The sequence below is a fragment of the Crocodylus siamensis genome, chromosome 4 (genome assembly GCF_052110815.1).
Source record: "Crocodylus siamensis isolate JL-2025a chromosome 4, ASM5211081v1, whole genome shotgun sequence".
NCBI lineage: Eukaryota > Metazoa > Chordata > Crocodylia > Crocodylidae > Crocodylus > Crocodylus siamensis.
In genome coordinates, this window is record NC_143398.1 from 68,510,539 (window position 1) to 68,529,242 (window position 18,704).

Sequence of the window (18,704 nt, forward strand, 5' to 3'; positions counted from 1 at the left end):
ACACTTACATAGCTAGACATAAATGCACAGCCTTTTCATACTCTGCTCTTTTTATTTTAAGCAAAATGTTTGAAGAGTTTATAGCTTGTTGGTAAAATATGAGAGAATTCTTGCTGCTAGTGAAAACTCTCGAAGATACAACAAAGTGTTTTTCATTTTGGTTGCTAAAATTTTACCTGAAGCTGAAAGTAAACTTTCTCCAGAATAAGTGTTGTAAAAAACTGACTTTTACTACCAAAACACCAAATTCTGTGCCTTGACAAATTAAGGTTTCTTCCCAAAAGAGGAAGGAATCCTACAAATTAGTGCCACTAAGAAGAACTGTATTCACTCGGGAAATTAATCAAAGCTTTGCCATAGATTAGATTAATAAATGTTCACAAAACAATCATTCTTCATTCATTTATACTTGCAAAGTGGAAAGTTTTAGCTTCAGGCAAGTCCACTTATGTGACTAGTTTTCTGTTTGGAGACCTGTTCAACTTTCATTAATAGTAATGGGATTTATATACGTGGTGAGGGATGAATAGCTTAAACCAGTCAACCTGCTGCCTCATATTTATTTTCCTGGCATGGGAATTTCTGGTATAGGAATTGATCTTTGTCATAGTTCTTTTTTTTCTGTTTGTCTATTTCTCTGTGGTGACCAGAAATATGTGTTACACATCTCCAACAAAACTCTCTGAAACTAGTGTTTAATTATCAGAAAGTTGTAGATGCACTGAAGAAAGTTCAGTGGCAAGCAACAAAGAACTGATGATATGTTTGCACAAGATGAGCACAAGAAATCAATAACCCCAGCTCTAAATAGGTATAGTGTAAATAAATCTATGAGCCAGCAAGCACTTAATGAGGTGCTTAATTTTACTCCCAGAAGGAGTTCTGTTGGAATTAGAAGGGCTGTTCATGGTAGTCCAGTGTAAGTACCTACACATGGGTAAGTATTTGAAGGATCAAGACCTAAGGGAAGAAGGGTAAAAATTCACAAATATCTGAAGGGTGTAAAGAAGGCCGGGGGGGGGGCGTGGAGATGCCTTAAAATAGGATCTGTAGATTCATTATATGGGGCAAGAAGGGCTCAGAAAACTTGAATTCAGCAGGTTGTGGGCTGTCACTGTTCTGGGATCAGCCATGTAGGCTAGGGACTAAGAGACTGTATTAGTAGCATGGCAAGTCAGAGGTGCTGTGTATTTCAATGCTTGGACACTGGATCTTATATAATGCGATTGCCATTTCAGGCCTTGCTAGACCACAGATACAACTAGCATTCACCGAGTAACATAATACTCTCTCTGTGGCCAATTCTTCCTGTAACTTGCGCCAGAAGAAACTGCTGCTGGTTAGTGTCAACGACATTCCAGCTAATCTGTGGAGCTGGCCATACTGGAGTCTGAAGGCAGAGGGGTCTGCACAAATCTTTATTATTTTCGGCATCAACTAGGCAGCAGTAATGGATTAGGCTGCACGTTGCTTTTTCCTCGGATGGCTAAATCTTATATTACTTAGTTAAACTGTACTGGCAAATGCCTTTTCTGATCATACAGACATTTTTATAGGATAAAAAAGTGTTTGATTCTCCTAAAATGGTTTACAGATATTAAGGGTACACCACCTTTTATGCAGAGATGGGGAAGAGTTTGGAAAGGTCAAATACACAGAAAAGTGTAAAACACTTAGCTGGGTATATTTTTAGATTTATGATAACAACGGTTGGGCTAGTAAGTAGAAACACACTCAAAGAACTGATGGAAAAACCTCTTTCTTGATTTGAAACTGTGTGTGTATAATTTCCATTTGGTATTTTTCCCTTATGTGGAAGAGTTTTTTGTACCTTTACATGTATAGTAAATACAGAGATATTTACTATACATTTAAATATATGCCCTAATGTATAGTAAATACAGAGATATGGTGGTAACACATGCTGTAAAAGATCTGGTATTTAGTAGATTAATCTTCCCTCTCTTAAAAAAATTATAACAAAACCCCAAGAAGCAGTTTTATACCTTTTCTGGATTTAATTTAACTTACTGACATGATCAAAATTGCAGATTAGTAAATGTTTATGTATGTGATTCATTTGTCATGAAACCCTGCTTGTTACTTTGTTGGGACTGGACTGTATAAGTGTGGTGGAGCACCTTTGGGGGTGCTTGCCACTTGAGGGCTCTCAGGCTGTGAGGGGAGCCTGCTTGGGAGGAGCAGCAGGGGAAATGCTCCCCAGGAACTATTTTAAGGGAGAAGGTGTGTGGCAGGGCACTGTGGGTGCCTGCCACTTCAAGAGCGGAGCCAAGCAGCCAGCAGGTGCTTGACTGCGGTGGCCATTTTAGATCTCTGGCCACCTATATAAACAGGGCAGTTCACCGCTGGCAGCCAGGCAATAACATCACCTGGCTGCAAGGCTCCACAACGACCTGGAGGTAAAGGCAGGAGCTGTAGGGGATGCCTAGAAGGCTGCTGGTCCTGAGCATGACCTAAAACTGCCCCCTGCTGGGAGTGGGTGGCCTGGTGGGGCTCTCAGTGGTGCGGGAGCCCCCAGGAAATGCCAGGCCAATTACCACCCCAGTGAAAGGCAGGTAGGGGTGCCTTAACCCATCATGTGGGTTAAGTAACACCAGAGGTAGTTGGGGGGCCAGGCACAGCTGCAGCCACCTGAGCCCTGTGGGGTGTAGGACCCCAAGTAAAGGTAGCCCCAAGTGAGGGGGTAGTGTGGAGCCCCAGGTGAAGGGAGTAGGCCTAGGTATGTCTCTGGACACCTGAGGCTGTAGTTTGGACCAAAGACCAAGTAAGGGGGCTCAGTCCGAGAGTAGGGGCGGGTCCTGACCCCAGTAAGTCCTCCACCTCTGGGAGGCCGAGTGTGGGTCAAAAGCAAGACCTATATTTGAGCACAATGACTTGCTGTTCTGTGGGGGGGGAGTGAGAGTCCCCTCGAGACCCTGGAACAGCAGCTGTGGTGTGAGTTACCCCAGCTCCCACAACCCCTAGTAAGGGCCAGAAGGCAGACCCAAGAGAGTGAGGGGCCTAGTGGTAGAGGTCTGATGTAGAGTAACCTCGACTGGTCAGTGCTGGGGCCAGGACCAGAACAGTCAAAAGGGCTGGGGGCCCACTGCAAGGGACGCCCAGAGCTGAGTGCCTGGGGTTCCGACTGGCCCTGGAGGCGAGGCCAGGGCCTGTGTGGCCAAAGTCCCAGGAGGACTATGCCTGAGAGGGGGAATAGTTTCAGGGAGCTAGGCAGCCCAAATGAAGGCAGAGTAGGCTGCCTGAGTGCAGGAATCCTATAGGGGTCCGGACTGAAGGATTCTGGGGCCCGGTTTGGGGCTGGTGAGATTAACATCTGTGGATGCCATCTGTGAGGCTACGGTGTAGGGGAGGAACGGAGTCACAGATAGTGCCCCATGGCATCGAGGCAAGAATGGGCAGCTTCCCACCTTAATTAACATCCTAATTAATTAAGAACAAGGCATGGCAGGTGAGTCAGGTGGGTGGCATGCCCAAAGGCAAGTGGGGAAACTAGCATTGTGGCTAGTCGGGGAGTCCCACTTTGCTACAATAAGTAAGCAGTGTTTAATATCCTTCCATGGAAGAAGAAGAGAGCAAGGCAAAACATTTTGCATACAGGGAAGGTGGAGGAAAAGGAAGTCTCTTACTTTTTTCTGTTGTTTATTGTACTAGCAATTAAAAAAAACCCTATGACTGTCTCCCCTATAGAATCCTGTGACACTTTCCTTTGGAAAGCCAAACCACAAAATCTTTCCCTAAAGAATGCTTTGCATTTGAAAGCCTTGACTGTATCGAAATCATGGAGTTGGTCCAATAAGAGAGATCATCCATAAATTCCTTGCCTCTAAAATAATTCCCCATATTTTGTACAAGTGAGAGGGAACAAGCCAGCTTTCATTTAAAAAAAAGGCCTTTTTGGGGAAATCGGAGGTAAAACTTCCTGTACTGCATCAGAACTAATCATGAGTGTCCTACTTTCTCAGGCTAAATTTGACATCTTGCCAAAGGTCACGTAGGGCAAGACACACATGGTAAAAACTGGATCCTTGATTACTGAGCCAGTCTTAAAGCACTGTGGGAGCCTGCCAGATTTTCAAGTGCAGTTAACAGAGGGACATATCCAGCTGAACTTGACTTCCTGTATTTTGAAGAACAAAATAAGTGACTAAAAAAATAAAGTTCATGTGCTATAGACAAGGATTCTAGGTGCTTTGGGGACCTGAACTTGAGATACCATAAGGAAACCTAATTTTTGGAAGGTTGTTTTCACTGTGCTTTGTTTGAACTTACAAAATTGGAGGCGTTCAAGATCACTTAATATTTAAAAAAAACCCAAAAAACACAGTGATGACAAACAAAATTGATACCTCCATGTCAGTGAGATGTGGGAACTCTTTGGAAAGGAAAGAATGGTGGATATACTGCCTTTTTATTTCTCTGAGTTAAGAAAAATAGTTGAACTGACATGGTTCTACAGTTTAACTTGTCCTCCATCCCATTCAGTTCTTTAGGAACTCCATAGATCTGTACAGAGAAGAGCAAAAATCATTCTCTTCCCTGAGACACATGCTTTGACGTGCATTGAGTTAATGGCTCCTCTGTAAGGCATTGCTGTTTTTTTAGCTGTGTGAATATATTCCCTCAACGTGATAAAATGCTCTGGGTTTTTGGTTCAGCTTGGCAGATGAACCAGTCAATTTTAGTACTCTATTGTATTCTGGTGCTGGATACTGTACCCACACATTCACTTAAGATTTTAAGAATTAACATATTCAGCGAATAGTGACCATCTGTTTAAGACCCGGGCTCACCTGTGGATCATCTTTGTAGTATGATTAACTACAAAAGCTGTTACCTATAAGGCTAGAAGAAATCCAACATTACCTCAAATGTACAAGTGCATCCTTTGGACACCTAAGGAAACAGGTGTTTGAAGATTGTAACATCAGATCCAAAACCAAGCTCATGGTTTATCAAGCAGTTATGATCCCGACCTTACTGTATGGAGCTTAGACATGGACAACATACAGGAGATACCACAAGTTGCTGGAGAAGTACTATCAATGCTGTCTGCTAAAGATCCTTGAAATCCAGTGAGAAGACAGAAGCACTGACATGAGTGTCTTGTCACAAGCAAATACCACAAGCATCCAGGTGATGATCATCCAACATCAGCTTCACTGGGCTGGCCACATCATCTGGATGTCCAACTCCAGATTCCCAAAGGAAGTTTTATTTTCCCAGCTCAGTCAAGGCGAATGGTCAAGAAGAGGGTAAAGAAAGCACTTAAAGGCTGTCCCCAAGGCCAACTTGAAAAAAAAGCAACATTGACATCAATTTGTGGGAGAATATCACCCAGGACTGCCCCAAATGGAGGAAGAGTGTATTACAAGAATCTCAGTATTCTGAAATATTTATGGAAACGATTACTGGCTCACCTATAGCCACATACAATGCCTGCTATGTAAGATAAAATGTGAATTGAAACATGCATCCTCATAGCGGACACACCGCAATTTGCTTGTTAGCAGTCAGTAATCACTCAAAGCTAAGGAGTCTAACAGACATTTGCTTTTCTTAGTGTCTGAGTTCTGACTCTTTAGCCTTGTATCACATGAGAGTTGCTGCAGAAGATAATGCCAACCAGTTCCAAATGGCTCTTGTGAAAGCCTCTTAAAGCTACAGCTTGCCAAACAAAGTACTGCTAAAAATAAATATAACTTTTAAGTTCTGTCCTTTAAAAATGAACCCATACAGATTAAGCTCTATGGTAGTATATAGAATGCATTATCTTAGTCAATTTACAGACCTCTTTAGTGATCTTGAAAGGCACTTCAGCTAGGTAAGTGGAACTAGGGGTTAAGCTGAGAGGGAAGCGAGGTGACCATCAGAGACATACAAGAAGGTTAACTGAAAATCCCTGAACTGCCATGTACAGCAGAGCCTGTGCAAGCTTACACAAGGTGAGTTATGATTACAGGGAGCTCTGCAAGTAATAGAATAGCTAAAGAAGTAGATAAGGGAAAGAGAAAACAAGAAAACACTTTACAGTTGAAAGCCAAATGTAGAGGTAATTGCTTTTGTGGCAACAGTTCTTAAGAAGGAACAAGAGAGAGAGACAAAGTAACAGAAATATAAAGTCTTAGAGGAGAGGCAAAAAGGAATCTAATATTATGGATTAAGCTAAAATCACCAAGAAAAAGGCTTAATTAGACCAATCTGTGTAAGAAGTCATTGACCCAGATTTTGAAAAGCAGCTAGGGATTTTGATTGCTTTATTTTCTTGGTGTTTAACTTGAGGAATATTACAGGGGACTCTTTCAGGAACTGCAAGTACTTGTTACCTGAAAATCTGCCCTTTTAAGGGCCTTAAAATAAGGGAACTAGAAGTTGATCCCCCCTGCTCCTTACTTTTGAAAACCTTGACCCCTGCAAGCCATGACCTCAAACAGTACAAGTACTGAAAAGAAGAGAAGAGACAGAAACATAAAGACATGACATGTAATTAAACGATTTATTTGCAAAAATCTTGGTTTAATAAAAGACTACTATGAGTCCTGATAACATGCATTAAGCATCAACCGAAGATGTGTGCCAATAAAAAGGTGCTTTCTACATTTTTAAATTACTTCAATGCAACCTTTCTCCTTTGGTGTTTGTACTTTCCAGGTTGGGAGTCTTTTTCAAAATAACATTTCCTCCTTATTAATTTTACCCTTTTTAGCCTCGTCTGTACTGTCATTTTCACCTGGTTACAGCATCAAGTGGCCAGCCACTGCTGTAGGTATGAGCTAGCAAACATCTTACAGGCAATGTCACTCTCATGGACAGTGTTACTCCCATGACACTCTCATGGATCCAGAGGAACAGACTCCCACCCTTAGCTTCCTTTGTGCAAAAATTAAGTTTATTTTCTATCTATGGGGACTCTTTACCATCTTTAATTTTCCCTGAGCCTGAGGAAGGGTGTGTGCACCCAAAAGCTTGCAAAAAATATTTTTTTTTTGGTGATTTCTTAGTTGGTCTAATAGAAGGTATCATGTCTGAACCAAGAGTTTTAGAGTTTTGCATTTCTAGACAGACAAAGCAGTTATCAGACATCAGCTACAATTTACTTGTGTGCCAAGCTGAGACAAGCAGCAGCATGCAGCAATGCAGTCAGAGCTTTGCTGTTTCACCAATGACTGGCCAAAATTCTCACCGTGGACAGAGTTTGCCTTTGGCAAGCACTTCATTCTAGGAATTGCTAATAATAGGTGTTGCTGCTTTTCTCTTTGTATCATCCTTCTGTGGGTACATTCACTCTAAGGAAAAATGTTTGCTTTAACTACATGTGTGCTAAGATGTGGCTTCATAGCATCGAGGAAGTAGGCTGTTGTCTATGAAAGCATATACATCTCTAAATGATTAGCCTCTAAAGTGCCACTCTGCTCTGCCTTCTTCCTCACCTCGGACTAACATGATTCACTTCCTCTCTCTCAGGTAGGGTAACATTTTGATGGGGATGAGATGGTAGTAGTTTTGATACACAGATTAATTCGTTACCTGGGGAAAGCATAGTCATTACCTGATTAGCGGAATAAAGTCAAACTTTAACTGCTACATTCAAACTGGGATGGTGCCCCTGTTGTTGTGTTATATTTGTTCACCTGGAGTCCTGGTGAAGACAGGATATGAAATTGATGCTGGTGGAAATCTTCATCAGTCTGGGAATGTTATTTTCTAGTTGCTGTTGTTGGGCAGTACAACAAAACCTCAAGCTACATCTATTCGTTTGCATCTACAATAAAACTAACACTGAAGCATTTGTCTCTTAAAGTACAAACTGGGGCGGGGGGGCAGGGCGAAAGGGAGAGATGGGTTGTGCCTTCCATTTGGCCTTTTAGTATAACTGAAGAAATCCTGAAACAATTATCTTTTCTTTCTTCTGTTTGTTTTGTCACAATCCTTTACATTTCTTAGGAATTTATATTAGCAATTAAGGCCTTGTCCCCTGGGGAAGCTCTGTGGTGACTGGAGACCTAGCTGAATCAGCTGTTCTGTTACTCTTCCTTTCTCCCATGCTCATCTCCCAGCAGTGTTTTAGTTAGATCTCATTGGCATCTCTGCTTCCCCTAACTAGATGGGATAATTTTGAGACAGTTACTCCATCTGACATAAATTTGCATCTGCTTCATGCATGCCTCATTAGAAATTCTGTTGGGGAACAAAGTATCATACCAGCTATCTAAAGTTTTGAGCCTTGTCCATCATAAATAGAATATAGATAAACATAATAAAATATATGGTTGTATCCACAATAGCATGGGCGTTTGGTTTCCTGGAGGCAAGAAGTGGTGGCGCACCTTACACTGCTGCTGCTTGTTCCCAAGGAACTAGCGCTGTGTGGTATGTGACACCACAGATGTATTTGCAGCACCACAAACGCATGGCCGTGCTCATCTGCATATGGCCTATGAGTGCATGTATCAGTCTGTATCTAATCTAATTTATCACATGCCCATCATCTTGTCATCAAAACTGAAGAAAAAAATTGCAAAGCATATGCAAACTACATAGCTCAAATAGATACTAGCATCAGGTACAATTTGTTCCCCCCCTCTCCCCCTCCCCAACCCCCCCCCCAAACAAACAAAAACCCTCATCTGTCAGTCTCTCTGTGTTGCTAGGCAACTATATTTGTATGTGTTGCTATTACACACACACACACACACACACACACACACACACACACACACACACACACACACACACACACACACACACACACACACACACACACACATGGTTATGTCCATATTCTCATATAAATACACTTCCTTTTTCTACTGCACATGCCTTAGAGCCAAAACTAAAGATTAAATACCAGTATAAAAGATCTGATTGAAGTCATGCTGAACCATCCGCAACTTGGAGCAATACTGGGATTGTTCAGTTCTAATAATTAGTTCCACCATGAGCACTGTTAATAAAGTATCCTTTAATAAATCATTGTGGCAAATAGACTATATCCCACAAACCAGATGAGGATTGTAAAGTCATGAGTGGCATTATGAATGTTTTCCCCAAGTAGGGTTTGTTACTTATCTGTTTGTGTTTATTTTAGAATCTTTTATAAGATATCCCAAGGCATGTGAGCATTTTAATTTTCCCCAAACATTCTTTATTTGTATCACACACATCTTTAGACAACTCCTCAAATCCTTTGTCTATATACACAGCAGATTTCTTCAGAGAGTAATAGAGGTATGGTGACTGTAATCTCTCTGTGTGATAATTAAATAACTTTCCTGCAAGAGATAGGGAGATTGTTCTCATCCTTGACTAATGCTGTAGCACAACGATACCAAAAAGCTCAGAAGAGGTAAAATTCTACTCTCATAGGCAAATCTCATATAATCGCTAATGACATTTTGACGTTGGATTAATCTGATTAATGCTGATTCAGATTTTCTTTCTAATTTATTTTATTGTACATTATATTGTAGAAGATCTGCATAGCTTACTAAAAACACCTTTTTAAACTTTCACAATTAGCCTGAAAGAGTTCCTAAAATCTAACGTGAAGATTAAGTTAGCCAGTTCCATAGGGCCAGGTGATGACAGCCTTGTTCCTGTTGAGTTTCCATTGCTTTTTGGCCCATCTGGCTTGGTCACTAGACCTAGTGGTTGTAGAGGAGGGTTTGTGGAGGTGATTGCTATTCTACAATTATAAGGCTACCATGGGCTCTCTTCCCATTCGTTACTTTTCCCCTAAAATGGGAATACCATTCCCTGCAGCCATTTTATGAAGGTTTCTTTCAGCTGATGTGAAAAGTCAGTGTAATTCTTATTGCTTTCTTTCTCTGTGACCATTAAGATTTCTTTGTTCAGATTCCTCTTGAAAGACTAGAACTTTAAATTTGTCCTAATCCACACACTCTCATCATAAAACTTTATACTTCCATAGCTTTAGCATTCAATAAGGAAGCTTGATACCTCACAATATTGATGTCTGCTACCCTGCTATATATATACCATCTACAAAGATCTTCAGGAAAGTATGAGGTGTCTCCATCCATGTACCCAGGGAACATTTTATATATTTCTTGATTTAGACTTGATGTTGTGATGTTGGGTCTCCATCTCTGGAAGGAATTTTTATCCCATGGTCAGGCTGGTATGGTTTCTGAGGGTTTTGCCTTGCTCTGTGGTGGAGGGGGTGGGGTGGTAGGGGGGAGGGGTTTTCTTCTTCCTGAGATCTCTTGAGCAAATAATGACAAGGTTTACAGCAGCAGGACATTGGCTGCTGTGGCCGCACTTCTTTATCTGTGGCAGGTTGGGGTATTATATTTTGCGTTGTATCAGAGTTGACTGAGTAGTTATGAGAGAGGTTAGACAATAGCTTCTTGGCAGGGCTGGGCTCAGGGCAAGCAGCGGTGACACTGGGAGGGAGTGACAGAGGGGGTGCAACCACCCCAAATTTTGACATAGCTGCTCTGTAGCCCTGCCCCCAGTGCTGCCACTGCCCACCGGGATCAGCCCCAGCTCTTCCTGGTGCATGGGGGTGGCACTGGTTGAGCCACAGCTGTAGCCCACCCACCCTGCCCCATGCAGATCCGGGGGTACAACCACCCTGCCCTCCCAGGGTGCATGCAGTGGTGAGATCCACGCCTCCAATGAGCCACAGCTCTGGCCTGCACCCACCCCACCCCACACCACCCCAGCTTGCCCCCTTCCTCCCCACAGGGGGTGTTGATCTTCCCCCCCCAACACTGCTTCCCTCCCCCTCCCCTTCGACCACACCAGACTTACGAGCTGCATGCAGCTGTATCAGAAATTGGATTGGTATCGGTCATTTTTCCTCCTTAAATATTGGGTATTGGTATCAGCCCCCAAAATCTATCGGTGCATGCCTAGTGCTTTCCAGTCCACTGATGTTTCATTTGGCAATTTTCCTTCTCCAGCTTCCATCTCTTTTCTCCAGATGGTGCTTTTACCACACCAGATGCTTGCCATTCTGGTTGCCCTTCCTGGATGGTGCCTTGTCTGTTCCCTTGGTAGCTGTGAATGCTATCATGGTTTTCTTCATACTCCTCAACTCTGTCCCATTGCTCAATATTGGTTTGCTTCTCTCCACTGGCAGTTATGTCCATTCCTTTCCTGGGTCCATGATTCTAGGAGTAGGGTTACCATACTTTTTTCCATGTTTTCCCAGACATGTCCTCTTTTTGAGTCCTGTCACCATCCAGGCGGGTTTTCCAAATCTGAGCAAATGTCCAGGTTTTTGCTTTGCTCCACTGGTGGGAGCAGGGGGAGGAGTGATTGTATGCAGGGACCTTCAGGCAGGTAGGTGTGTCTGCACTCACCCCAGGAGCTGCAGGCAGGTAAGTCTGGGTTGGAGGGGAGTGCTGGGGTTGGGGCTGCAGAAGGGAAGTGGTGGCAGGAGAGTTGCCTGTCTCTTCCAGCAGGGGAAGGAGGTGGGGCTCCTTCGGAGGCCTCTGGCTGAGCTGCCAGCACAGGGGCTCGTGACAATGCTTATAGGGGTGGAGTGGCCAGGAGATGTTGTGGGACGGGAGGGTGCAGGGTGGGCCATGACCAGGCCTCCTTGCCCAGGCTGGGGCGGGTGGGAGCACAATCCTCCCCTCCTCTTCCCTCCAGCCCACACCAGGGCCAGACTTGCTTTAAGCCACTGTGATCTGGTCTGGTTGGGATGGCAGCTGGGGTCCCTCCAGCAGGGCCGGGGAGAGCAGGGTGCTGTGGGTTGGGAGTAAGGGTCACTGGCAGGGCTGGGGCGCGGCAGTGGTTTGCAAATCAGGAGTGAGGGGAACCAGCATGGCCCAGGAGGGCAGGGTACTCTGGTTTGGGAGTGAGGGGCACTGGTGGGGCTGGGGTATGTGGGTCAGAACTGAGGGACAGCATCAGGGCTTGGTAGGGGCTGTGGCTTGGGAGTGAGGGGCAACAGAATGGGCAGTCCCCTGCCATATCATTGACCCCGCCCCCAGTCATATTCTGCCCCTTCACCCCCGTTGAAAATATGGTAACCCTATAAGCAGGATTTACCAGTCTTCCCTCTATCTGGTTACTGACTTCCAAATGTCTTCCTTTTCCACTGCTGCTCAGCCTGTGCTTACTGTCCCATTGACATACTGCCTCTTTCAGATACTCTTTGCTATGATTTTATACTGTAATTGCAATTTTGTTCCCTGGTTTGGTTTGCTCTAGGAGCTGCTAGTCCTTACAATTTTAATTCCTATTTTTTTCTCCTCTTCTAAGTCTTATGCTAGAAAGAAAGTCACCAACAGGCTTTTTCTTTCATTCTCCCCTCCCAAGCATCAAAGTATATGAATGTCTCTACAACTTTATGGGGGTGCAGGTTGTAGCTGTATTGGTCTAAGGACATAGGCAGACAAGGTTCTTTGGGTAAATGTGATATCTTTTATTAGATCAACTCAGATAGTTGGAATTTTTTTTCTTAGCAAGCTTTCGGGTTTAAAAACCCTTCATTAAGCTGAAGAAACATCACACACCAACTGCAGATGCTTCCTCAGCCAGGAGTTGAGACCTTCTGTGCTAACATGGTTTATTTGAAGAGTAAGAGACAAGCTAACTCTGATTTGCTACCTATATTTTTTACCTAGTACACAGAACATGCTACACTAATAACGTATATTTAAAAATAGGACTAGATTAGCTGAGGCTTTCATCAAGCATTTCAATCCCAAATGTCTGTGCAAGGCTTTGGCTCTTTTCCAGTCAAAGGAAAATTTTCTTTAAAGTATCAGGGCTAAGAGTAGAAATTAATTGTATAAGGAATGTTTCAATTCATCACTCCAATGATCTATACAGGTGCTGTCCAAATTCTTTAGGGCATACTGTTGAAAGGAAGTCTGCCTCTAATTGCACCTTAGTGCCCTAACTGAATACAATTTTCTAGGTTTTTTTGCTTCCTACTTTATTTTCTTATTCCTTGATTAGCACACTTTAAAAAATACTTCAAGACTTTAGTTTTTTTTCTGTAAGTTTAGAGCCAAAATTAGTGGGTGATCTTTATAACAGTGTGTTGTCAAATTTCACTCCGGTAGTCAAATGTTAAAGGTACAATAAATGGAGTAGAAACAATATTGTATTTTCTGTGAAAGCGTGATGACATTTGTGAGTTTGTATGCACAGAATGAATTAAATCAATTTACTGCCGCAGTATGAACTAGATATATGCCAGTAAACTACACTTCACTTGTTGTGCTGTTGACTATCCGGTTCTTTTGTTGTTTTAAATTTTTGTACTGCAGTTGTTCCCAGAGGCCAAAATGAGGCACTCATTATTCTAAGCATTGTACAGATACATACAGGGGCACAGTCCCTGCCCTCAGGAACTGAGTCTAGCAGGCTAATTCACTGAACTAATTATATTGGAGTGATTTCATCAGATTTGTACATAGAATGTAAACCTTGCCTATCAAATTAGGGCATTGATTGTGTGTAGCCTGATATTCTGTTTTCAGCCAGGACTTTTCAGCACAGAAAAAAAATGCCATAATGCATTTAATAAATTCTATGGTGATCTTAGGTAAGGGAAAGAGAAAAGAGGCTTTTTTTGTCTCTTCAAATCTTGAAGGACAAAATTTGTTTCGTCTTATAATAATGAGAATATAATTGAACTACAGAGGATCAACAACAAATGTATCGTGGTGTTATAACTGGACCTGAATCTTTTTCTCACCACTTTGCTTCCAAAGGGCCGTTCTTCTGATTTTTACTGGGGAGAGGAGAATCATAGTAGTTGTATTTAACTCCCAAGGGTTAGCAATACCAGTTGATACAAGTTTTGAAGTTTGAAAACGTTCCGTTCCCTCTTTTTATAGTTTTTATTTATATGTACTTAAGTGTATCCTGGCTCTAATGGGGATGTTCTGGGAAAGAAGCAGAAATATCCAAATACAATGAGACTGATTTAACATTATTACCATTCCAAATGGGAGCAGAGAGCCAGCTGTGAGAGAACTTTTTTTGTAAGATTTCCAGATTGAGTTTTCAGACATGGGAGGTTCGGATAAACATCTGATCTTTGGGCATTTATCCAAACTGAATTTCTAGTCCTGTGGAGAACTCTGCCCACTTTAAAAACTAACCAGTTTCAGACCTGAATAACAGCATGACTTGCTTTACTAGTGCAGTGGAGTTGGTGGTCTCAGTCAAGGGTAAAATTTTCACAAGTGCCTAAGTCCCAGTGACTTTTGATGGTTTGAAATACGTGTACATTTTGATAGGTTAGGCATGTTTGCAGGTTTCACACTTGGTTTCCCATGTATGTTTTGTTTCCATTGCCAAACCACAACCTGGCATCACTCAGGACTTGAGACATGAAGAAGGTTTGTACTAGGTGTGCATAGCAGTATGAGCATGAGATGGAGCCCTTGTCTACTTCAAAAATATGCCTCAACTCTTCCCATCTGAGTGGGGTTACAGGCCCCTTGGAGGACAGGTTTAGGATTAAAAATGACCTTGTTAAATTGGAAAACTGGTCTGCAACATATGGGATGCAGTTCAGTAAGAATAAGTGTAGTAAGCAAAATATACTTGGGAAGGAACAATCTGATGCACAAATGCAAAATGAACAATGACTACAGTAAAAGCTGTGTTAACTGGCATTTTACTAACTGGAATACTCTTATTAACCAGAATTTCCAATATCCCCCAATACAAATCCTCACTTTAGCAACCAGAATCTTTGCCAAGTCTTTCTGGCATTCACATCAAGTATTTCTGTTGTTTACATTAGTTAGTGATGCTGCCAATAGAGGAGCTGCGGGGAAAGGGATCTGCGCAGGGCAGGGTGGACTGCCACTGCAGCCTGGGGATGGTATAACTCTCAGATAACCGGAATTTTTAGATAGCCAGCACCCCACTTGCACTAAAGATTTACTGTATATAGGCTGCTGTACTGCAGTAACGGACCTGGGGTTTATAGTGCACTGCAAACTAAATATAACTCAGCAACGTAATGTCATTGTAAAAAATGTTAACAGCATACTGGTATGTATTAGCAGGAATGTTGGATGCAAGTCACAGAACCATTTCCTCCATTCTGTTCTGCACTGCTGAGATCCCAGCTGTGTCTAGTTTGGGTACCACAGTTTAAGAAGAATATGGACAACCTTGAAAGAGTCCAGAGGAGAACAACAAATGTGATCAGTGGCTTAGGAAACATAAGAAAAAGGCTGAAAGAATGTGGATTATTTTGCCTAGAAAAGAGAAAAGTGAATGGAGATGCAATAAGTCTTCAGATGTGAAAAGGCTAGTCAACAAAGAAGGAGGCGATCAGTTGTTTTCTAAGTCCCCTGAGAATGTCGCAATTTAAGCCTACTTTTCTTGAGTAAAGTTAATATGAAGAACTTCTGATTGAGGGTGATTAAACACTGGAATCTAGAGGTGCTGTGGAATCTCCAGTATTGGAAATGTTTGAATGCAAATTATACAAACATCTGTCTGGGATGGTTTAGATAGAAGATGATCCATTTTGAATACGGGGTTGGACGAGAGAACCTCTCAAGGTCCTTTCCATTCCTGTTTTTCTATGATTCTGTCATTGCTCATCATGCACAGATGTCTAGTGCAGACAAAGCAGGAAGGATGGAGGTGTTGGTGAAAGGAGTGGTACTTTACACAGACCCTGCCAACACCATGTGCTTGTTACCCGTTGTCCGTGTCCAGCATTTATATTTCTCTCCATAGCTTCCCTGTGCAGTGGGATTGCAGATAAGACCTACGATGGAAGTTTTAATTACATTTTACTGTAATGATTTGACGCACATATCTCGGAGTACTGGAACACTGTATTACATTTTCATTTTACTGATGTTAAATCCTCCCCCGATTTTACACAGTACTATCTTTCACAGTCTGATGTGATTACTAGTTCTCCTAGAAAGCCTAAAATCCCAAATCATTTTTATCTGAATTAATTTTTGTCCGTAAGACACTGTAGGCAAAACACCCGGGTGGCCTGCTATGAATTTTGATGATATATTTGCAAATTAAAGTGATGAATGAAATGGAATGATCTACTTAATCATTTTCTAACAGTGTTGAAAATAAAATGCCATTATTGTTATCATGTCAGATGCCTTCCACTGATGATGAATTAATGCTGGTTTGTTTGGTGTGTATATTTTTTCCCTCTCCCCATCCTCCCTGCCTTCTTTACAGACCAGAAGATGTTCTGCTTAGGCGCACCCATGATGAGATGGTCCTCTTGCACTGCTTCCTCTGGCCTCTGGTAACTTTCCTTGTAGGAGTCCTAATTGTGGTCCTGACCATCTGTGCAAAGAGCTTGGCCATTAAAGCAGAGGCAATAAAGAAGAGAAAATGCTTGTAAATGCCAAGGTTGTTCAAGGAAAAGAAAAAGCCATGGGAAAGTCAAAAGTGCAAAACCTGACACACCTGTGCTTCTCTGGTGCGCTCTGACACGCCCGTTTACAGTGTCTTATCAGCTATTGGAGTTGCTGATACCTGAGAATTATTCTTGGGAGACTGCTCTGTGAAATGTCAACTAATTGCTGCTTCTGCTGTGACAATAAACAAGTATATTCTACCAAAAGATCCTAAACTGCACCAAATATGCTGTACTGTATTTGACTAAACTTGAACAATGGCTAATTTATCCAGGTCCTAGTTGTATAGAGACAAGTTCAGAAAACCCAAGAAGTGGTTAATTTCATCTTTGCAAAATTATCTTTATTATTTAGTATTAAATATTTACTTTTTAATTTACTTTGTCATAGAATGTATTTCTGAAATATTAAAAAATGGTGATTTCATTTTTTACATTTGTGTTTTTTTTTAATTTAAAGAGCAAAAATAATGTTTTGCCAGTTTAGTTTTCTTCACTGTCTAGCTGTGTTTTGTTTTGAAATTCAAATTTTAACTTGTGCCTTAAAACAATTCTTCACTCATAATCTGCTATTTATCTTAAAAATATTAAAATCTTTCAAGACCACTTCGCTTGCAATTGGTAAACAAAACTGGACTTCTACTTGGAAAGTAGTATAGTGCTGAATATGGTCCTATCGACACAATGGCATTCAATCCCTGGCAATTTCATAGCACTCAAGTTGTTTTATTGACACTTGCATTCTCAGCTTCAAGAAGAGGTGATATGAACTGAAGTGCTTTTACTGAAATATAATTTCATAATAGAGAGTCCATTAAGGTGCCATCTGACACTTCTAGTTACTTGAGTAAATTAGAAATCCCAGTCATCCATAGAGTCACTCTACATCACTTTGTTCAAGTGATGATTGAAAGAGTAAGATATCAGCTTTTTCAGACTCTTTGTGCAGATAACTAGACTATCATTATCACCACCACTTTATCACTGAGAACAATGCTAAAAATCTCTGAAAATGGTACTCTTCAAGATACAAAATAAGATGTATTGATTATTAAATAAGTCACTATCTACTTCCATATCCATAGTCTGCCTTTCCCAACTTTCATCATCCTAAATAAGGATTGTTTATCCTTGTTGTGTTACAGATTACATGTAGGAGGCTACCGTAGAGAGAAATATTTTTTGTTCAAAGCAAAGGTTTCTTTACCATTGCCAAGTGTTTTACTGATAAGCTCCCACTTTTGTTCTGATGACTATCATATAATACAACTGTACGTAAATATCCAATAGCAATTTTGCAGTTCTTAGCCACCCTCTTTCATATTTTTACATCTCTGACATTCCCATTTTGCATCTCTGACTGATTGATAGGTAAGTATCTAATGTATTGCTTCCCAGCTCTTTTGACAAATAGCAAAAGTTCTACAATGTAAAAAAAGTCAAATCTGAGTTTAAATTCTAAGAAATGTATCAGGGTAAAAAGTTGCATACATTGTCTGCTATCCATTCCAGAAGGTATAGGTCCAATAATTCCCAAATAGCCAAATGCTTTCATAGTGTATTCTGTTTTGGAAGCTACCATAAAATAGTGAAAGTGTGCTCTAATGCAAAGGCATAAGGCTCATATTTTGGGGACTGGAGACTATTCCTATCCTTTCCACTGACCTACAGCATGACTTTTGGAAAGTCACTTAGACTCAGATTCTCTAAGGTATTTTGGCATCCATCATTTCAATGGACTTTAGAAACTCTTAAATACAGCTGCCAATGTGGGTCTTAAATCTTTGTGCTTTACTTTTCCTGTCCATAAGACGGGTTCCTGATGCATGTTAAGTTAATGGTGCAATCAGATATGATCCATGAGCCTAACAATCATGCCTCCTGCCATATCACATGTGCATAGAGGAACATGCAGTTTTTGGACTGGGGATCAGATCCAAATCAAACTACTTGACAGTGCAGGGGGATCCCAGCTGCACATGGTTTTCTGACATCTCAGCACAGGGAGACCCTGGGATCAGGGAGCCTCTCCCTGAACCTTGGGCTCTGGTGCACTGGACCTTAAAAAGTATGGGTTACACACAAACTTTTCTGACACCCAGGTGCACAAGGCTCTGGACTGGCCTCGGTGTGATCCTAGGCTGAGACCTATAGTCAGCTTAATGATGACTGCTCCAGTTCATGCTGGGATGTGGGCACCCAGCTTTCAACTTGCCAGTACAGGGAAAGCCTGAGGTTATGATAGTCAGTCTCAGGCCTGGGATGGCGTTGGAGACAGTTCAAGACAGGTGGAGTCCCAGAGCTGGAACTGACAGTTAGCTGATTGAGACTC

General features: G+C 41.8%; 1 protein-coding gene across 4 annotated transcripts in view; it reads left to right on the top strand.

Annotated features, from left to right (window-relative positions):
- KCNMB4 (potassium calcium-activated channel subfamily M regulatory beta subunit 4) overlaps nucleotides 1-18,704 on the top strand; it is a 73,311-nt gene that overhangs the window by 17,007 nt on the left and 37,600 nt on the right. Inside the window, exon 3 of one of the 4 annotated variants that reach the window (XM_090042531.1) lies at nucleotides 15,030-16,180. The exons of 2 other annotated variants lie outside the window; for them this stretch is intronic. In XM_090042531.1, the coding sequence (XP_089898657.1) occupies nucleotides 15,030-15,084 (55 nt within the window). In that variant the 3' untranslated portion in view covers nucleotides 15,085-16,180. One more of the 4 variants, XM_090042530.1, reaches the window with a different exon arrangement.